The following is a 22,549-nucleotide window of genomic DNA, read 5'->3' on the forward strand; positions in this document are numbered from 1 at the left end:
GATGAATAGATTGAACCAAATTCACTCATTTGAGGCCAAACAGTTTTTCTGGTTTCCTTCAGAGCTGCCTTTGGGATTAAAATCCCAAGATTTGGAGAAGTTGGTGGCTGTGAAAACCCCTCCAGCAGGCTCTGAAAGGTGTCAGCCAAAGGTTGGATCCCATTTGGAAGGAGCAGAACCATCCAGAACTGTGGGATTTGCCGTGTTCCCACCACATTTGTGCTGTGAAATTCCTGCCAAGGGGATGTCATCCCCATCACATCCATTTATCTCCTGGCTACTCCCAAACCCAAGATTCCTGTCACCCTGATTTTTTAGCATTTTCTAAGCCTTCTGATGTTTACATTCTTGTAACAAACCTTCTCACACACTTTCTGTAAAGAACTCATTGTTTTGCATTCTTTAAAGAGGAAGAAATATTTAATGGACTGTTGGTTTGTCCAGTGTCATTGGAGAGGTGGCACTGTCACCCTCCAATCCACTGTCCCTTTTAGAAATCTGTAAATGTTGCAGTCAGAAAATAAACTTCCCTTTTTTTACCTTGAAAAAGAGTGGGGTGTGTGTGCCATGTTATTTTGTGTCCTATTGTAACAGATTCCAGATTCCTATAGTGACAGATTCCAAACTCAGAATTCCTATAAGTGACAGATGCCAGATTCCTATAGTGACAGATTCCAAACTCAAAATTCCTATAGTGACAGATTCCATATTCCTATAGTGACAGATTCCATATTCCTATAGTGACAGATTCCAAACTCAGAATTCCTATAAGTGACAGATTCCAGATTCCTACGGTGACAGATTCCAGATTCCTACAGTGGCAGATTCCAAACTCAAAATCTCGGAATCTCCCTTTTGTTGCTTGAGCTCTACCCAGCCTCACCCAATAAAACCCAAACACTCCATGAACACAGTTTTGAAGAAAACCTTCAGATTCCAAACTCAAAATTCCTAGAGTAACAGATTCCAGATTCCTGTAGTGACAGATTCCAAACTCAGAATTTTTATAAGTGACAGATTCCAGATTCCTGTAGTGGCAGATTCCAAACTCAGCATCTCAGAATCTCCCTTTTGTTGCTTGAGCTCTACCCAGCCTCACCCAACAAAACCCAAACACTCCGTGAACACGGTTTTGAAGAAAACCTTCAGATTCCAAACTCAAAATTCCTATGGTGACAGATTCCAGATTCCTATCAGATTCCTATAGTGACAAATCCCAAACTCAGAATTCCTATAAGTGACAGATTTCAGATTCCTAACTCAAAATTTAGGAATCCCCCTTTTGTTTTTTGAGCTCCACCAAACCTCACCCAACAAAACCCAAACACTCCGTGAACACAGTTTTGTAGAAAACCTTCAGATTCCAAACTCAAAATTCCTATAGTTACAGATTCCAGATTGCTATAATGACAGATTCCAAATGGAAAATTCTTATAGTAACGGATTCCAGATTCCTATAGGTGACAGATTCCAGATTCCTATAGTGACAAATTCCAAACTCAAAATTTCGGAATCTCCCTTTTGTTGCTTGAGCTCTACCCAGTCTCACGCAACAAAACCCAAACACTCTACTAACACAATTTTGAAGAAATCCTTCAACCCCCTGGCAACACCCAAACCAACTGACTAAAACACCCTCAAAAACCATTTAAAAAAAACCAAATTAAAAACCTGATTAACTCCCGGCCCCACCCCTCCTATCCTACCTGTGACGAGGAAGCTGCAGCGGCCGGCGCCCGCCTCGTTGATGATGTTGCAGTTGTAGAGGCCGTAGGAGTCGCGGGAGAGGCTGCTGACGGTGAACTCCGTGGAGTCCTGCAGGTCGAAGTGGCCCGAGCGCAGCAGGCGCCCGCCCAGGCGCCACTCGTAGCTCAGCACCCGCGTGGGGTACGCGCGCAGCACGCGGCAGCTCATGGTGACCGCGCGGCCCTGGCCCTGCCGCAGCTCCAGGAACGCCGGCTCCACCGCCGGGGGGTCTGCGGAGACACGGACGGGGTTAGAGCGGGGTTGGAGCGGGGAGCCAGGCCTAGGGACAGGATTAACCAAAGTTCGTATTTAGGAGCTGCCGTATGGACAGGATTGATCCAGGTTCTTGTGCGGGACCTGCCCTAGAGACAGGATTAACCGAGATTCGGGCGTGGGACCTGCCCTAGAGACAGGATTAACCAAGGTTCTTGTGTGGGACCTGCCCTAGAGACAGGATTAACCAAGGTTCTTGTTCAGGACCTCTCCTAGAGACAGGAGTAATCCAGGTTCTTGTTCAGGACCTCTCCTAGAGAGAGGTTTGATCCAGGTTCTTGTTTAGGACCTCTCCTAGAGACAGGATTAACCAAGGTTCCTGTGTGGGACCTGTCCTAGAGACAGGATTGATCCAGGTTCATGTTTAGGACCTCTCTTAGGTCTGTGGAGACACAGCCAGGGCAGCAGGGTGATAGAGGGGGGAAGCCAGGCCTAGGGACAGGATTAACTGAGGTTCGTGTGTGGGACCTATCCTAGAGGCAGGATTAACCAAGGTTCTTGTTTGGGGCCTGCCCTAGAGACAGGATTGATCCAGGTTCTTGTTTAGGATCTCTCCTAGAGACAGGATTAACCCAGGTTAGGAACCATCCTAGGCATCCAAACTAACCCAGGTTCTTGTTTAGGACCCGTCCTAGGAATCAAGACTAACCCAGGTTCTTGTTTGAGACCTGTCCTAAGAGACAAGACTAGCCCAGGTTCTTCTTTAGGACTGGTCCTAAAGACAGGACCAACCCAGGTTCTTCTTTAGGGCCCATCCTAGGATTCAAGGCTGACCCAGGCTCTAATTTAGGAGCAGTCCCAGGAGACAGGACTAACCTGGTCCACTCCTGTTGCAGGAGGCCGGCTGGGTTCTTCTTTGCACATCCTAAAAACTAATCATGTTAAAACCAGGTTCTGGTTTAGGATCCATCCCAGGAGAGTTGACCAACCCAGGCTGGTGTTTAGGGCCTGGCTTAGGGGACAAGACTAACCCAGGTTCTTGTTAGGAGATCCCTTGGAACGACACTGAATAAAGCCAATAATCTTGTCTGAACTGGGACAGTGCTTGGAGCAACCCATGGAAAGGGCCCCAGCCCACAGCAGGGGTGGAATGAGGTGGCCTGGGAGGTCTCTTCCGTCCCAAACCAGCCTGGAATTCTGGGACTTTCTCTGGATAAAGTGCACGAGGCAGCAACATCCCGGGCACAGAGCTGAGCTGGAGACTCTGTACTCACAACAATAAATCGGGAATAATTAAAAAAAAAAATCTGGGGAATCATAAATCTGTGCTCAATGGGGACCTCACATGTGGGCACATTCCTGAGGCTGCCAGAGCTCTGGGAATGTTTGGACACCAGGGATGCACAGCTTGGGATTGTTGGGGTGTCTGTGCAGGGCTGGGAGCTGGGCTCCTTCCAGCTTGGGATATTCCACGATTCCATTAACTCCCCGCCTCAGGAGCTTCTCCAAAAATCTGGCTTCACCAAAAACCATCACCTCTGGATCTTTTTTCTCCCTTCTGGTGGAGGTTTTACTGTCTCAGTTCCCCACACCCAGAACAGTCTGTTCTGCCCTAACTCCAATAAAACTGACTTCAAATAATTCACATTCACAGCTTCAAACTCCCCCCAGAATTTTGATTCCAGCAAAACACCAAATAAATAAAATATAACGAACGTCCAGTGCGTGCACAGACCCAACTTCCTGCTGCCATTTCCTTTGGAAAACTTCACCATGGCAGGAAAATAAGGATAATCTGGCCTAGCAGTGGTTCATGCTCAGCTCATGTCAGCACAGCTCTTCAGAGCCAGGAGCACCCATGGAAAATGTGTTCCCAATGGGATGCAAACCAGGGAATTCTGGCTCTCTAAAGAACTCAGCTCGTTTTTTAACCCCTGAGAAGGAGGAATTCCTGAAATCCTCCCATCCCAGGGTGGCACAGGGAGGTTTTGTATCCTTACAAGGTGTTTTACATACAACATTAAAATGTTCCTGCTTCCCCAAGTTTCCCAAGGCAGCAGCTTTGCAGGGTACTGTTGCTTAAAGACAGGAATTATCCTTGGGAAAGAATCCTTGGGAAAGAATTCCAGATCCCTGCTGCCTTCTCGGGGAGAGCTGGGAGTTGCCTCTCCTAAATCTCCTGTTTTCCTCTCACCACCCTGTCTTAAATTATTTGTACTTCCCAAAGAACACCCAGATCCTCCTATATAATGGATATCAAAAGAATTGTTAATCAAATTTACCAATATTCACTATTTTCCACCTTGAGATGTAAGTTGCCCAAGGGGAAAGTTCTACATGGAAAAGCTGGAAAATATTGGAAAAGGGCAGTGGAGTCCCCATCCTGGCAGGGATTTAAAGCCCTGTGGAGGTGGCACTTGGGGACATGACCAGTGGTGGCCTTGGAAGTTCTGGGAATGTTTGGATTTGATTTCAGAGGACTTTTCCAATCTAAAACATTCCAAGATTCCATGAACTCTCCATATTTTTATGGATCATGATCACAACAAGGCACCCGCTGCTGTTCCTGGCATAATTTGATCTTTATAACACAGCCAATTTTATCTGAAATAAATATTTGGTTTTTAATTGGAAATTCTCTATTTTTTTCCCCATTCCAGCCAGGACAATTCCATGTCCATCCCCTCTCCAGCCCTTCCAGCCACACCAAAACACACATAAAAATCCTGGGAAAATTCTCCTTAAACTTGGAGCCAGGCACAGAAGAATCTCTAAAATAAAAACAGAAAAGAGGCTCAAGCAGCATCACCCGAGGACCCTCCTGATCCTAAATCCCTGAGGATGAGCACAGGAATTTTGGGATAGGAATATTCCTGAATCTCTGTGTTTGAGGTGCTAAAAACCCTTTAATGGATGATTTTCCCATCATTTTCTCCCCTTGCTCATAAATCCTTGGAATGTTTGACCATCCAAAACTCATCTCTGGTTTGGAATAACGTTCCCTCCTTTGTTTTCCTTGCTGCTTCAACTGAATGCTCAGAATCCAGGGAATGATTTCAGGGAATGATTTGGACCCTCCTGATCCAACCTCCTGATCCTAAATCCCTCAGGGAAAGCACAGAAATATTCCTGAATCTCTGTGTTTGAGAACCCTTTAATGGATGATTTTTCTATCATTTTCTCCCCTTGCTCATAAATCCTTGGAATGTTTGGACATCCCAAACTCATCTCTGGTTTGGAATAACGTTCCCTCCTTTGTTTTCCTTGCTGCTTCCATTGAATGCTCCAAACCCAGGGAATGATTTCCCCTCCCCGTGGCGCCTCGGTTTAACAATTTTAACGGGAATTTGTATTCAGGCCCTTCTCTCTTCTCCCCCTGCTTTATTTACTTATCAAGCTACTTTAGCCTTATAAACAGCTTTTAAATGAAACTTTCCCCTGCCTTTAAGGTCAAAAAAGTCTTTAAACTCCACAATTCCCATTTATCCAGGGGCTGATGAACCCCAGTGACAGGAAGAGAAAATTAACTCGGGCTGCTCATTCCTGAATCCCACTTTTGCAGGTAATAACTTTAATGGGAAAGGGAAGGGCTGATAAAAGCCCCTACCAGAGTTAACAGCTCGTTTTTCCTGTCATTTTTTTCCATTGTTTTTATAGGATTGTGACTTCCCAGATGCGCAGGAGAAAAGCTGGAGTTGTTTGTGACTCCTCTGCGTTGAACTCATTTGCATCAGCTCTTCCCCAAGGCTTTGGCAATTTGATTTAATTTACTTTTTCCCTCCTTATTCCTTTCATAATTCCACTATTAGTTTTGGAAAAATCTCCAGCAAAGCTGCCAAGGGAGCACGGTTCATTCTCTCCCACAATTATCTTTGGGAAGCAAACGGGGCTGGAGTTAAATCAGGCTCTCTATTAATGTTTAATGAAGTTTTTTAGCCTAAGCACATTCATGTTTTAAGGATTAGGAAACAGAAAAAGGAAAGTTCTGGAGCTATCCTGAGAAATGACAGCGAGGTGCTTGTTTGGTTTGAATCACACAGCTGCTCCTCGTGGTGAGGGTCAAATCCTGATTTTATAGTGGGATTTGTTAAGGAGAAAATTCATGGAATTTATTTTCACCCTGATGCCCCGAGCAGAGGCTTCACCCACTGGTTTGGCCCCTCCAATTTGCATTTTTAGCTAAACAAATAACGAGTTTTTCTCTCTCAGCTCCAACAAGGGGAATAATAAATAAACAACAATAAAAAGTGGCGCGTGCCTCTGCTCTCTTTCCATTGGGTTTGTGGCCGCTGTTGGGTTCACACCACAAGAATGTTATCCAGCATTTCTGAATCCATCTATTCCCAGACTCTCCACTGCAGCCTCATTTCCAGGTTTTTTAGCTCCTGAGGTGGGTCTGGAGGTGCCTGAATGCAGATACGGAGAAGCCCAGACAAGATGGGATTTAGGAGCTTTGGGAAGCTCCAGTGCACGGGGATTGTGCTCCCTGTGAAATGGCAACGGTGATTTTCCATCTGAAGCTTGGAATAGGGATATCACACCTCGGATAATGGATTTATTCCACTGAAATGAAACCACCATGGCCAGAAATAGAAAAAAGCCATTTGAACATCTGGGAGTAAATTAAAACAGGTGTGCAAATCCACCCTGGAATTGTGCATTCCAAACCCTGCCTTGCACAGATATATCCATGGTACGGTGAGGAATATCCCTGTTTTATTAAATCCAGGAATGTTGTGGGAAGGAAGGGACCTTCAATCCCACCCCTTTTCCATGGCAGGGACACCTCCCACTGTCCCAGGGTGCCCCAGTGTCCAGCCTGGCCTTGGGCACTGCCAGGGATCCAGGGGCAGCCACAGCTGCTCTGGCAATTCCAGCCCAGCCAGGAATTCCCAATTCCCAATCTCCCACCCATCCCTGCCCTCTGGCACTGGCAGCCATTCCCTGGCTCCTGTCCCTCCATCCCTTGTCAGAACTCCAAAGATTCTTGTCATGGACTCCTAATTTTTTTCATCTTATCACTGGCAAGGTCCTAATTTGAAGTTAGGGGGATTTTGATGGTAAGTTTCAGTGTAAAATTATTATTAATTTCATTTTCTTCTGCATTCTGTGTCTGTGCCTGCTTTGCAGAAGGATTTACAATGGAAAATCCCAGTCCCCACTCTCAGGAATTTGCTCACTTGGATTTTGTGCTTCAAGTTGTCTCCCCTGTCTGCGGAATTTGCTGGGATTTTCCAGGCTGGTGCCTCTGTCCTGGTTTGGCTCCTTGACAGGGCATTAAATTCTCTGGAAATCCAGATCCAGCTTCACCCAGCAACTCCCAGGTTCCTGAGCTTCAATATTTGTGCTGGAGCACGTGCAACGTTTGCAGGTGATAAATATTCAGATGAGTAAAAACAAACGGACAAAATAAAAACTTTGGGGCCAAGCTGCACCATTCGTGTCCCTCCATATCTGCAAATCTTGATTTGCTTGATTTGTCCAGCTGGGGCCAGAAGGGGATGGGTGAATCATGAGGAGCTTCCTTAAAAGACCATGAAATGGGAATAATCCATGGCTTTTTAAAAGTGTCTGCTCTTCAGAGAGTCCTTTATGGGCTCTGCTGCTGCTGTTCCTTGGATTTTATGAAATTTAAATTGTCCTGGCTAGAATATAAATCAATGAACAGCAGTGAGCAACATTTTAATCCTAAAGAGCTGAAGAGGGAGCCGTGGGTTCAGGGTCCTTCTCTATGGGCAGGTCCTGGATCCTAAATTTGTCTCTTCCATATCCAGGATTAAGGAATGTCTCTGGAGGAGCAGGGACCCACTGGTGATCTGGGGAAAAAAAACTCTCTGCACTCATTTTAAAGCATTTTCCAGCTAAAAAAATCATGGAGCCAGGTTAGGAATGCTGGGGGTGCTCACCTGGAGAAGGAAAGATTCCCAGGAAATCCTTCCAGGGCCTGAAGGGGCTCTAGGAGAGCTGGAGAGGGACTGGGGACAAGGCATGGAGGGACAGGAGCCAGGGAATGGCTCCCAGTGCCAGAGGGCAGGGATGGGTGGGAGATTGGGAATTGGGAATTCCTGGCTGGGCTGGGATTGCCAGAGCAGCTGTGGCTGCCCCTGGATCCCTGGCAGTGCCCCAGGCCAGGCTGGACACTGGGGCACCCTGGGACAGTGGGAGGTGTCCCTGCCATGGCAGGGGTGGGATGGGATGGGACTGAAGGTCCTTTCCAACCCAATCCATTCGTGGATTCCATTTGGGATTTGAGCCAACTCTCCTCCCTTAGGGATCCAGCCAGGGGTGCAACATCCTGGCTCATTCCTGGAGTGACTCACACCAATATTCCTTTGGAATATTTAGCAGGAAAATAAGTTTTTTTACTCATTCCTACAGCAAACATTCCATTATCTGTGGGGCTGAACTCCACTGGACATGAACAGGGCAGGGAAGAGGATGGAGACTGGGTTGGGATGGAAGGGATATTAGGGATCATCCCATCCCACCCCTGCCATGGCAGGGACACCTCCCACTGTCCCAGGGTGCCCCAGTGTCCAGCCTGGCCTTGGGCACTGCCAGGGATCCAGGGGCAGCCACAGCTGCTCTGGCAATTCCAGCCCAGCCCCTCCCCACCCTCCCAGGATCCTCCAAGGACACTCAAATACCCAGAGAGGGAGAACAAATCAGGGAAGAAAGTTGAGAAAAGCACTGGGGAAATCTGAGATAAGGCTCCTATCAGTCCAAGGGAAGTGCTGGATTGTGCTCCTGGTTCCCTTCAGGTGACACTGATCCAGGTGGTGACACCGGCTCAGATCTGCACACAACCCCTTTAATGATTTATGGGGCATTTTAAACTCTGCCCACTCCTGAAACCTCTCCCAGAGCTCCCTGCTTCGAGTTTTTTTTTACTTTTCCACAGTAAAAACAAGGGAGCTGCAGCCCCTGGAGCAGCCTCATGATTCCAGAGAGAATCCCAGAGTAGTTTAGGCTGGAAAAACCCTCAGAGATCATCAAGCCCAACCATCCCAGCACTGCCACGGCCACCACTGCCCCATGTCCCCAAGCGCCACCTCCACGTGGATTTAAATCCCCCCAGGGATGGGGATTCCACCACTTCCCATGGCTGAACAACTTTTCCACGGAGAAATTCTCCCCAGTGTCCAACCTGAACTTCTCCTGGTGCAACCTGAGGCTGTTCCCACTCATCCTGCCCCTGTTTTCCTGGGACAGGAGCCTGATCCCACCTGGCTGCACCCTCCTGGAGATGCCACCAGTGCCGCCCACCTCCAGCAGAGCTCGGCCAGCCCAGGTGACCGCTGGATTCACAGAGAGCTCTGGAAATCTCGCGGAGACGGTGGATGAAGGTATAGACATGGAGGAAGGGTTTGAATTCAGGCCTTGGAACTGACAAGACCTTTTTGAACAATGACCTGTGGCTCTTGTCAGGCACAATGGATGCCCTTTGAACTGGCTGGACTGTCCCAGCATTGAATTGCTGTGTTGTGATACAGCAGTGCTTGGTGCAAGCAAGAACACGCCCCAAGCAGGCAATAAGCAGAATTGTTACAGCACGGCTACGAAACGCAAGTAATAAATGACACAATTGTGAAGGTTTCTTTTTAGGTGAACAGAGAGGGGGAATTGAGGGAATCCACAAAATCAGAGGGTTTGGGAAAGCTGCAAGAGGCAGCAGAACTGTGATTGGAGCTGAGCAGCAGCCATGAGATTGGTCAGCAGAAAAATTATTTAAAAAGTAGAAAAGCAAGGACAAATAGAACAATGGTCTGTGTATTAATGCTTGTCTGGAATAACTCCCTATGTTGCAGAAAAGTTTATCCAGTGAGATATTTGGGAGTTCTAAGCTTCATAATGGAGCTCTGTGCATTGTGTTTGAAGGCTCACAAGCAGGTATTGGATTTGAAATAAGCAGGCATTGTTTAACCAAAGGTACCTGTGCTTACAGTGGTTGGATGGAGCTACTGTCAATGTGCTTTTGCTTTGTGGGATTGGTCACAAAACTCATCAAGTGAGTTGTGACATTGAGTTCTTGGTCTGCTGCTGGGCTGTGAGCTGCTGGCATCTTCCCATTGTCATAGCCATGGAATGAGGCTGCTGCTGGAAAATCAAACAGCTCCAGGCACGTTCCCAGCACTCCCACCCTGTTTGTGATCTGTGCAGAGACCCCAGCTGGCGACAACCTTCACCCCAGAGCTGGGGTCACCACATCCCAACCACGCCCACGCTCCCAAAAAGTGATGGAAAAAAAGATTCCAGCCTCAAGTGCCAAATAAACCAGAGATAAACACGGAAAAACCAGGCAGGGAGAGGAGCAGAGAAACTGGAAACACCTGGGGGAGATCTCAGCATGATGGCTTGAAATAAAAAGTGTTTTTTACTTGGACAGGGGAGGCAAAGAGGTGTTGTGAGGAGAGCAGAAAACACAGAAATGTGCACATAAAACAAATGTATGGACTTCAAACAGCACCAAAATCCCATTTTTACTGCTCTTCTGGACAGTGTTTGCAACAAATTTTATTTGCCTTGAAACAGAGATCAGTTCTCACCTCTGTATTTTATTTCTCCTGTGGACAAGGTCACTTTAGACCCAAAGGGGGTTTGCTTTTGTTGATCAGAGCAGAGAATTACCAATAACCCCCCCCCAATTTCTTTATTTCTCTGTCCTTGGGAGATTTGGGGCCTGTTTTATGTGCAGAAATCATGGCTTTAGGTTAAATTATGCATTTACCTTTGGGCAGGGTGAGGCTTTCATCTCCTTTAGAACCTGGGACTTAGAACAAACCTCAGAAACTGGAATTCATTGAACTGCCCCTATTTTTAAGCAGCCAAGGTCAGGGCTTGAAAATTTGGGGTCAGGGGTTGAAACCCCGGGGATGGCTCAGCCTGGGATCCGTGGAAAATGAGAAGGACTCAGCTCAGAGCCAGAGGGCAAATTGTCCTCAGGTTCCAAACTAAAAAAGCTTTGGGAAGGTTTAAAGAAAATAGAAAAAAAAAAAAATAGGGCCAGAAGAGAACAGCTCGGAGCAGCAGGACAGGGGCAAAAGGGGAATTTATTGGAGCAAACTCTCAGCCTGGAGTTTCTCCCTGATCATTCCTGGTGTCTCCTGAGAAGGACAAGCAGGACAAGGAGCCCCCAGCTGAGGCAGAATGAGCAGGTTGGGAATAGAAACCCTGCTTCCTTCCCTTCCTCACTGCCAGCATTCAAAAGGGATCAAAGGAATTTAAATCAAGGGATTTTAAAGGAAGGAACATTGAAACTGAGCAATGGTGGGGGCACCAAATGACACTGGAACAGCGATGGGAAAAAACCTTTCCTATGGATGTCCTGGGAGAGCTGGGAATGCTCCCCTGGAGAGGAGAAGGCTCCAGGGAGAGCTCAGAGCCCCTGGCAGGGCCTGAAGGGGCTCCAGGAGAGCTGGAGAGGGACTGGGGACAAGGGATGGAGGGACAGGAGCCAGGGAATGGCTGCCAGTGCCAGAGGGCAGGGATGGGTGGGAGATTGGGAATTGGGAATTCCTGGCTGGGCTGGAATTGCCAGAGCAGCTGTGGCTGCCCCTGGATCCCTGGCAGTGCCCAAGGCCAGGCTGGACACTGGGACACCCTGGGACAGTGGGAGGTGTCCCTGCCATGGCAGTCACTGGAGAGGATTCCAAGGCCCCTCCAAGCAACCCCAAAGTGCCCCAAAGTTCACTCCTGTGTGTAGCCACAGGGAAAGAAGGAATTACAACTCCTGAGATAAAACCACCCCATTATATTCCCCATTTCAGATGTGTCCTAATGCCCAGCATTAAAGCAGAGCCTTGCTCTGAAATGAAACTGCCCTGAGTGGATCTGATGTAAAAAACCTCAGAGAAACAGAGTCTGAGTCCATTCGGATTTTCCTGGTCCTGAATGCTGGGAGTAGTTGAATCCCATTTGGAAGATTCCAAGGAATCAGGCTTTGCTCATCATCTTTGAGCCTGGATTTGCATTCAGGTTCTACTCCAACTGAATAAAAACCCCTCACAACTAAATAAATAAATGCCTAAATAAGGGGTTATCACCTCTGTTTATGGGACTGCTCTTAGGGGAGGTGGATTTGTCTTCTGTGTCCAACAATTTCATGCTGAATGGAATAAACTCCAACATTTCCTTGTTTTCCTCCTCCCACAGGAGTCTCTAAAATTCTCTATTATTGCTTCAAAGTCTGCTTTTTCCCCTCAATTTTTTACACAAAATTGCCTTTTTGTTTCTTGTAAATCCAGATATTGTTCCTCTCCTTCTTCCAGCTGCTTCCTCTCCTGTTGGAGTTCATCTTCCCCCTCAACCAATTTTATCAAGCCCTCTTTTATCTCCAAAATTGAATTTCCAACGTTATTGAAGGAATATCTTTTTCTCTCTTTTCATTTCCTCCCCAAACTCCATCGGGGCTCACCTTGGATATATCTGGGAGCTCTGCACAGTCAGTGGGGTTGCCATGAAAAACATCCTGGAACGCCCTGAATTCCCTGTTTTCCTTGCTTTCCCACCATTCTCGATCCTCTGGGATTTGAGTGGAAGGTGTCTCAGCCCTGACAGGGCTGGAACTGGGTGGGTTCAAGGTCCCTTCCCACCAAAACCATTCTGGGATTCTGGGATTCTTTTCCACACCAGCCAAAGCCCAAGCCCATGGGACAGAAATCAACTACAATCCATGGTTTATTCCTGGAGCAAGGGATCCTGGTGGCTCCAAGCCTCATCCAGCCTGGCCTTGAAGTGGATCCATGAAGTTTGGAGAACCCTGAAGGTCGCCTCCAACCGTGCCCACGGCAGGGACGGAACCGGAGGAGCTTTAAGGTCCCTTCTGACCCAAACAATCCTGGGATTTCATGATTTTCCAATTCCAACAGAGATGTGGAAGCCTTGGCAGTGCTGGGCTCGATGACCTTTCCAACCTCAGCCACTCCAGGTTCATATTTGGTCTTCCAGGTTCCAAGTCAGGGATTTCAGCTTGCAAAGGACAACGAAACCCAGCAGGAACAGGATCCTCAGGGAATGGGCACATTCCCAAGGCCGCCAGAGCTCCAGGAGCTCTGAGGGTCAGGGTGGGATTGTTGGGGTGTCTGGGCAGGGCCAGGAGCTGCACTGGAGGATCCTTGGGAACCCTTCCAGCTCAGGATATTCCAAGATTATTTCCACAGAGGTGATGTAGAGCTGTTGCTGCTTCTCCTTTGTGGCTCCCAATGTCTTGAAGGTACCAAACTCAACATCCAATGGATCATTCCAGAAATTACCAGGCTCCATGAAGTTTCTTGGAATGATTTTACATTGCCCAGACAAATCATAATTATCCTGATAAAACAAATTACAGCAGAGTGTGAACCTGCAGCCTCTCCACTGCAAGCTAGGACCTTCCTAAAAGGAAAAAGCACCATCCTTTGTTGGAAAAATCAGTCCCAAGTCCTGTCATCCTAACCAGGAGTGGGAATTCCCATCCAGGAATGGGATTTCTTTGTGTCTCTGTCCCTCTCTGCAAGCAGCCCTGCCACAGATTAGAAAATGAGGATAGGATCAGTCTGTTCCTTGATAGAGAATAAAATGTGCCAATAATCCATTGGAATGATGGAATAAATCCAAATAAACTGCCCCATCTGGAGGGAAACAGTCAATGAGAGCAGGGAGAAAAGTGGCTTTATGATAAAAATATCTATTAATGGGCACTGGAACTGCAATGGAGCCTGGAAAATGAGGAATTTGTATCAGTTGTGAGGGATAAGGATCAATTGTGAGGAGTATGGGTCGATTGTGAGGGATATGTATCAATTTTAAATGGTTTGAATTTATTATCAAGGCTCAGAACTACCTGGAGATAACAATTCCTCTAAAAAGAATTAGAATGTGCCTGCTTTTGTTTGCCAAACCAGTAATAAATGGAAGGGGTGAAAGTTCCCTTTATTCTGTGGAGAGCTTCTGAATGCAAGGAAAGTGTGAGAAATCCTGTCACAAGGAATTTCCTATCAGGAATTTCCAGCAGGGAAGCTGCTCATGGAGACCCTCCCTGGGAGATGAGTGTGGCCTCCACAGAGAGGACTTGTGGTGACACAAGCAATTCCATGGATGGTGGATAATGACTGGAGTCATTCCCAAGGGAATGATGGTCCATGGAAGCTCCCCCAGGCAGGTGGAGGAGCAGGAAAACACCCAGGGGGAGATCCATGTCCTACCAAGCCAAGGACACAAAATCAGAACCTTCATCTGCTTCACCCCCCCTGTGCTGGGGCACGTCCTGTCCTGGGGGAGATTGTGGGAACACCTGGTAGGGCTGGAGAGTGTCCAGGGAAGGGAACAGAGCTGGGCAGGGGCTGCAGAATCCCTGAGGGAGCTGGGCAGGGGCTGCAGAATCCCTGAGGGAGCTGGGCAGGGGCTGCAGAATCCCTGAGGGAGCTGGGCAGGGGCTCAGCCTGGAGCAAAGGAGGCTCAGGGGGCCCTTGTGGCTCTGCACAGCTCCTGCCAGGAGGGCACAGCCGGGGGGGTCGGGCTCTGCTCCAGGGAACAGGGACAGGAGCAGAGGGAACGGCCTCAGGCTGGGCCAGGGCAGCTCAGGGTGGGCACAGCAGGAATTTCCCCATGGAAAGGGGGCTCAGGCCTTGGAACTGACCAGGGAGGGTTGGAGGGATTTCCAGGCCCTGTGGCACCTGGGGACAAGGTCAGTGGTGGCCTTGGAAGTGCTGGGAACAGTTGGATTTGATGATCCCAAAGGGATTTTCCAACCTCAGTGATTCCACTCAAGACTCCTCTTGCCTTCAGTGATTTCACTCCTGATTGGTTCCTCAAAGCCTGGTGAGAACCAAAGGAAATCTCTCCAAAATCCCCACAGACCCTCCCGGCATTCCCTGCATCCAGGACCTCCTGGATACTGAATACTGAATCCAACATCCTCTGGCCCATCTCTGCTGGAAAATCTGATTTTGTTGGACACAAAGAGCTCTAATTTCATTCCCGCTGGAAGGAATCTTCCTGCTGACACTGGTCCCAGCTCCACAGGCAAAATGATTTGCAAACCTCCCTATTAACAGCTGCAGACAGGCCCAAATAATAATGCTGGAACTGGGAATAAAATCCAAAGGATTTGGGAGGGAGCACAGGGAAAGCAGCAGCTTGTCTTTAAATCTGTGCACTGCCTTCCAAACTCTGTTTTATGAGGCAATTACAGGTACAAAGTTGAATATTGGAAAGTGAGACAGAAGGAGAGGGATTTATGGAGCTAAAAAATCAGCTGGGATGAATTCCAGCTGCATCCATGGACAGCCTTATTTGCGTCCTGTGTCAGTCCAAATAATCTTAATTTTTAATGCAGCACTTTGCAAGAAGAGTTCTGTCAAAATCCATATTTTGTGTAATTATGGGAATTAATCTCCTAAGCATTACAGGACAACAAAGGAATTATATTTACTCAGCATCTTCTGCTGTTAAAAATTAACTACACGGACAAGTTAATTATTCCAATTTACCTTTCCCTGGCTGGTGTTGAGTTTTCCTTGGTTTTTGGTGACTCCTTTATATTCCACCCACAGCATTCCCTCTCATCCTGCTGCTCACCTTCTTCCCATGATAACTGTGGGGATGGATATCCCGGAATTCCACAAGGTTTAGGGAATAATCTCACAGGTTTCCCTTAACCCTTTTGGGCTGGAATTCCCATTTCCCCTTCAAATCCAACCTCTTGACCTGTTATGAATTGGGAATAGAAGAAGAAGCTATGGCTGCTCCATCCCTGGAAGTGTTCAAGGTTGGATGGGGTTTGGAGCAGCCAAAGCTCTGATCCTTCCTGTTTCAAATACGGATATGGAATATTTACACCTCTTCCCACTCGTTTTTCCTTCTTCCAAAACCGTTTTTGTTTGGAAGACTCTTTGCTCCTGCCCTCAGACAGCGCAGGATTATCCTCTCCAAGTCCAATTCCCAAAAAACCCCAATATAAATAATTCCATTTTCCCTCCCTCAGTAACACCTCTATTTATCCAGGTTCTGGATTGCTCTGGGTTTTTTGCAATTTCTGACAGGAAGGCTTGTCCTAGATAATAATTTTAGTAAAAAAATATGAAAAAATTCAAGTTATTTGGTTCTCATCTAAATTTTCCACGGCACCACGGTTTGCATATTCATCACCTCCCTGGGTCACCAAACTCATGCTGCTCTTGACCTTGCTAAATGTCAAAAAGCTCCTGGGATTTCTCTTTCCTGGTCCAGCCATCTGTGATTTCCCTATTTTTTTCCCTGCCTTGCTCCATGTGGATGAATTACACCCAAAGCCATCCTTGCCTCTGGGTTATTCTGAAATCAGCCTCAATCAGATGAGGGTTTTAGAGAATAGATTTTGCTGTTTTACAGTTTTCTGGGAAGTTTCTGGCCTAGGAATTAAGAAGCAGGGAATGATCCACAGGTTAAAAACCACAACATGGGAATTACCCACCTGGGGTGCCTCAATCTCTCTGTATTTATATATAAAATAAATGTAACAAAAAATATCCCCACAGGAAAGTCCAAGCTTTAAGCTCAGCTAAGCAGCATCAACCTCTGCCATATCCTGGGAAAATCCTTTTGGGCAGGAATGTGGAATTCCTCAGATACAACCAGCAGGGTGCGAAAAAAAACACTTTGGAAAGCAAACCAAAATTATGGAAGCAAAAGCAATGGGAGCAGCATTATTTTGATATTTTCAAGTTGTTAAGGTCATTACATCATTGGAAGAGAAGGGAAAAAATGGCTCAGAATTAAAAAAAAAAAAAAAAAGACCCTGTTCTAAACCTGTTTTTAGGCTGTCCTTTCTCCCACCACAAACAGCCCAAATCAAACCCAACTTTTATCTCCAGAGAAAGAATTCATTCAGAAAGTGATAAATGCACCAGCCTGGGAATGGATTGGGTTATGTAATATTTGTCCTGAATATTAATCAGCTTTTCCCACTCAAATCTTCAATCATAAGAGGGAGGAAAAAAAGATGTAAATAATATTAATATTAAATGCAAATTCTGCTTTCCTTCATCATTCCAGTCTGCCTAAGCATAGATTTATTAGAGATTTGTTCAAAAATCCAGATATTTGCCCCACTTGATTTCTCAGATTCCTTGGTTATCCCTTTTTAATGAGTTTTCATAATTAAAATTTTATAATCTGGAAGATTTCACTCTCTGGGAGTTTTACCGCACTCCTGATCTGCATTCAAAAGACAATTCCATGAAGTTGGTAAATTCCCACAGGGATTGGCCACCCTACCTGTTCAAACATCTTCTCCTAACGACTTTCCTAAAATTCCAAGAGTTTTTAGCTCACTAATCCCAGTCCCATTTGGGATGGGGAACGCTTCCTTCTCTCACAACAATTTTTATTTCATTATTAATACAATATTTGCATATAAATATTTCATCAGGCAGATATTTCCAGAGTAGACCCAGCACATTCCTGAGCTGCCAAATTGCCTTTCCAAGGCAGAAAAATTCCTTCTCCTATTTCCAGCTGCAAAGAAATCAAAAAGCAAGGAAAGAGGACTCAGGGCTGGATTCTCCAGCTGATGGAAAATGGGAATAATGCATTTCTACTCCTCCACCTGAGCTCATCATTCACCTTCATCTTTCTCCTGAATTAGTTCTGTTCCATTCCCAATCTAATCCCTGCAGGATGAGCCCCTTTTCCAGAAACATTTGGGATTTATTACCAAGGAAGAGCGAGACAAATAAAGCTGAGCTCCAACAGAACAGGAAATTCTGGAGCACCCCAATGTGGCCAGCAAAGCTCTGCCAGCCAGGCTTCCATGAAGTACCTTGGACGTTTTAAGAGCCTTTCCAAGGGTTTGGAGATGGGTGAGTTTGGGAATGGGTTTGGGCTCTAAAATAGGATTTTATGGAGTGCAGAAGGAAAAGGGAGCTGGGGAGAACGATCCCGTCCTCACTGCTCTGATCACTTGGGAAGGGACATGATGGAATTGCTGCCCAAGGTGGCACCTGGCGGCTCTTTCATGTCCCCAGCCTCCCCTGCAGCTGGAGAAGTGGGGCTGGAAAATTGTCCCTGTCCTCTGCCACCAGCAGAGTTTGATTTATTCCTTAAAAGTTCATTTATCCACAATTGTGGCTGGAAGATCATAAAATGGAATCCCAGAGTGGTTTGGGTTGGAAAGGGGCCTTAAATCCCATCCCATCCCAGCCCCTGCCATGGCAGGGACACCTCCCACTGTCCCAGGGTGCCCCAGTGTCCAGCCTGGCCTTGGGCACTGCCAGGGATCCAGGGGCAGCCCCAGCTGCTCTGGCAATTCCAGCCCAGCCAGGAATTCCCAATTCCCAATCTCCCATCCAACCCATGATGGGAAATCTCATCTTGGAGCAATCTGGGACAGTGGGAGGTGTCCCTGCCCATGGAGCAGGTTGGAATGGGATGGGTTTGAAATTCCCTTCCAACCCAAACCATTCTGTGACTCCAGGATTTTCATTTTCCTACAGAAGTTTTAGGATTTAAGGCAAACACACACACACAAAAAAAAAAAAAATCTTAAACCACAGCTCAAGGACAAACTGTGAGCGAGACCAAAAATCCATAATTTTCCTGGAGAACTCCCAGGCTGGGATCCTGACATCACTGAGATGGGATAAAGGGATGGCAGCAGAAAAGAGAAGTGAGGAAAACAAAAAACTCATTAGATGAGGGGGTCAAATTAAAAAAAAAAATCCTTTACATTTTAATTTCCTTTTCATTTTTCTTTAGCTTGACCCAGCAGATGTGAGGTGGAGCAGTAATTCCACAGAAGGATTTGCCCTGTGGAACAGATTCCCAGGGAATGAGCACATTCCCAAGGCTGCAGAGGGTGGGATTGTTGGGGTGCCTTTGCAGGGCCAGGGGTTGGATTTGTGATGCTTTTGGGTCCCTTCCCACTCAGGACATTCCATAATTCCATGCAAATAGGTTAATTAACCCCGTTCTAATGAGACAAGGTCCTGCTGTCACAAGGAGAACCTTCCCAAGAATGGGAATGTTCTCACTCAGCACATCCACAGTGAAATCCATGAGTTATTCTCTAATTGAAGCGTTCCATTAAAAATCTTTCCCCGCTCATCACTGCCAGAAGCATCCAGGATAAATATTCCCAAATTCTGAAAAGAACTGGTTTTTATGACAATTGGTTAAATGCCACCGTCGGTACAGAAACGTTGCTCAAGTCGATGGGAACAAAAACTTTCCTCCCACAGGAAAAATAATCAAAGCTTTCCATAATTTTTCTCCATTCATCTCCAATTTGTCACTTGCCAGGATGTGAACAAAGGGAGCAGAATTCTAAACACGGAGAGATGAAAGGGAAAACGCCTGGAAATACCTGTTGAACTCCTACTTCTTGGAAGCATTTTCAGGTTGTGCCTCTTCTCTCAGAATTAGGAAAATTCTGCATCTCAAGCAGAACAAAAATGCATCAGAAGAAGTGGTTTGACAGCAGGAAAAGGTGGGAAAATGGCAACAACCCCAGCAATGCCTCCCCAGAATCTGAGAGTCAGCAGAGTCATCCCATGGATCCACCAGGAACTGCCTCAGGTCCTGAGGAAGTGGGAAGCTGTTGGAATTCCTCAGCCACAAAATATTTTCTACTTTTCACAGCAAATTCATGCCAGAAAAAGGGGAAAGAATCTACTTCTCTCCTTATTTAGAAGGATCAACACTCAACCGTTTCTGTGGTGGTTCTCATTCCCAGATTCACAGAATCCTGGGATCATTGAGGTTGGGAATGAGCTCCAAGATCAGATTCTGTGCCCAATGCCCATCTTGTCCCCAGCCCAGAGCTCTCAGTGCCACCTCCAGGAATTCCTGGGACACATCCAGGGATGGGCACTCCAAACCAGAGGACAGATATTCACGGAATCATGGAATCATGAAGGTTGGGAAAGACCTCAAAGTCCATCCAACCATTCCCCAGCCCTGTCAAGGCCACCACTGCCCCATGTCCCCAGGTGCCACATCCACATGGATTTGAAATCCCTCCAGGCATGGGGACTCCAACCTGTACCTGTGCCAGGGCTGGGGAACCCTTTGAGGGAAGAAATTTCCCCAAATATCCAATCTAAACCTCACAGAATCCCTGAGGCTGGAAAAGAGCTCCAAGATCAGAGTCCCAGCTGTGCCCAATGCCCACCTTGTCCCCAGCCCAGAGCTCTCAGTGCCACCTCCAGGGGACACCTGCAGGGATGGGCACTGCAACCCTCCCTGGGCAGTTCCTGAGCCCCCTTTCCATGGGGAAATTCCTGCTGTGCCCACCCTGAGCTGCCCTGGCCCAGCCTGAGGCCGTTCCCTCTGCTCCTGTCCCTGTGCCCTGGAGCAGAGCCTGACCCCCCCGGCTGTGCCCTCCTGGCAGGAGCTGTGCAGAGCCACAAGGGCCCCTGAGCCTCCTTTGCTCCAGGAAAAAATGATTGAGCCGAGGACAGGAGGCACAGATCCCTCACTCTCAAGTTCCACCGGGATGAACCAGCTCCTAACCTCGACCCCACAACTGAGAGAAACCCACGGGGGAGAAGATTCCATCCTCCCTTCAGCCCCGACTTTGGGATTTAAAGCTGGAGCAGCAGGAAGAAGCTGGGGTGGGAGTCCTGCAGATCCCAGCCATGCAATCAATGCACCCATAATCTGTTACAAAGCAGAGCCAGGGAAAACAAATCAGTTGCTTATCAGCACTGAGGACGTGTGAGGAGCGGATCTTCCCTGGAGGCCCCAAAAGAGGTCACTTGTGCTGAGCACAGAGCACTGCTAAAAAGCCAAGCGACAGAAGATTGGGGCGTCTGAAAGTGGAATAAATGAGGGCTGCACTTCATAAACCACCCAAATTAAGTCCTGACAGAGCAGCAGAGGCAGGGAAGTCACTCAGCCCAAAGAATGGCTCATTATCCCCCCCCGTTATTCCCCAGAAGCCACCTCAAACCAGGCTTTCTGTGCTCTGACAACAAACACCGCACGTTTCCAAAATAAAAAATAACTGATTCCCCCCCTTTTCCCTCCCCATTCCCGAGGCTGGCTGGCAGAGCAGAGCAGGCTGGGTCTGGATGCGGATCAGCTCCCCGGGAACAGCTCTTGCCCTCCTTTTCCCCTCCTTGTTTTACACAGCAGCAACAAATGAGCTCAGGATCAGCTCAGCATTTAGAGAAATATGTGCTCCCATCTCATCTGCTTGTTCGTGTGTCAAGGAATTCAAAGCTGTGGGGAAAATAATGATTGCCTCACACTTGGTTGGGGTTTTTTTGTTTTGTTTTTTTTTTTTTTTTTCTGGTTTTGTTTTGTCTTTTTTTTTTTACCAGAAATGAGACTCCTATGTCATTTTTACTTCCACATTTACATGGAATTCATGGATTCAGGGAACTACAGAGACAAACAACCCCACATCAAATATGTAACAGCCATAAGACTCTTGCCGCTGTTTGTTTAGGTGAGGAATAAATCAGCTTTTTCTCAGCACAACAAAGAGAAAAACGAGGGAAACCGAGGCTTTACTCACACTGCACGATGAGCTGCACCAAGGCCTCCCTGGGTTTGACATTGAACCCGTTGTACTGGCTGGTCTGGCACCGGTAGGTCCCGCTCATTTCCCGGGAAACGTTGACGATCCGCAGGATCCCGTCGTAGCTCTCGGTCTGCAGGGCCCCGTCGGGCATGGCCACCTCCTTGTCAGCCCGTGACCACAGGATGATGGGTTTGGGCTTCCCTGTCACCTGGCACTGCAGCTCGATGGTGTCCCCTTCCCGCGTCACCAGCGGGGACTTCTCCTGAGGCACCGTCAGGTTGGGGGGCACTGGGAAGGGCAGAGGAGAGGGGTCAGCAGTCAGGCACCGGGCATGGATTTCCTGCTCAGGATCATCCGTGGGAAAGGGGATTTATCCACAGCAACGTGAGGGTTGTGCTCTTTGGAAGCTCCCACATTTATTTCCCAGCAGCCTGGAGAGCCTCAGAGGAGATTTCCCCGCCCTGCTGTGACACCCGTGCCCTCCCAGTGCTCCCAGTGCCCTCCCACCATTGCTCACTCCCCCACTGCCACTTCTGCTTTCCTTTAAAGGATCATTTGGCACTAAATCCCAGTTTTTTAGAGCAGCCTGGCTGCTGTTTTTTTTATCCAGCCTGTGGATAAATGGCTGTGGATGAGGAAGGGTTGTGGCAACTGAGAAATCACCTCAGAATTGGAGGCCTGACTCCAAAATGCTGCTGGGGTCTGTCACTGGACGCTCATCCAAGTGGTGTTTATTCCATGGGGACTGGCATTAACAATTCCAAAGGGACACTGGAATTATTGCCAGCAGCCCCATGGAGCAGGATCACCTCACAGTGAGCAGGTGATGGCCAAGGACACCAAGGATGTGGATGTGTGGGAGCAAATCCAGAGAAACCCATGGAGCTCCTCCAAGGGCTGGAGCTGCTCTGGAGCCAGGCTGGGAGAGCTGGGAATGTTCCCCTGGAGAGGAGAAGGCTCCAGGCAGAGCTCAGAGCCCCTGGCAGGGCCTGAAGGGGCTCCAGGAGAGCTGGAGAGGGACTGGGGACAAGGGATGGAGGGACAGGAGCCAGGGAATGGCTGCCAGTGCCAGAGGGCAGGGATGGGTGGGAGATTGGGAATTGGGAA

At 47.6% G+C, this 22,549-nt stretch overlaps 1 protein-coding gene across 2 annotated transcripts in view; it reads right to left on the reverse strand.

The window, feature by feature from the left end:
* Positions 1 to 22,549, reverse strand: part of MDGA2 (MAM domain containing glycosylphosphatidylinositol anchor 2) — a 216,427-nt gene that overhangs the window by 45,846 nt on the left and 148,032 nt on the right. For both annotated transcript variants that reach the window (XM_071426035.1, XM_071426036.1), the window contains 2 exons: positions 21,437 to 21,730; positions 1,707 to 1,976 (listed from right to left, as the gene is read on the reverse strand). In XM_071426035.1, coding sequence (XP_071282136.1) covers positions 1,707 to 1,976; positions 21,437 to 21,730 — 564 coding nt within the window. The remainder of the gene's footprint in view (positions 1 to 1,706; positions 1,977 to 21,436; positions 21,731 to 22,549) is intronic.

The sequence above is a fragment of the Agelaius tricolor genome, unplaced genomic scaffold, assembly GCF_023055355.1.
Source record: "Agelaius tricolor isolate 1412-34295 unplaced genomic scaffold, bAgeTri1.0.p SCAF_5, whole genome shotgun sequence".
NCBI lineage: Eukaryota > Metazoa > Chordata > Aves > Passeriformes > Icteridae > Agelaius > Agelaius tricolor.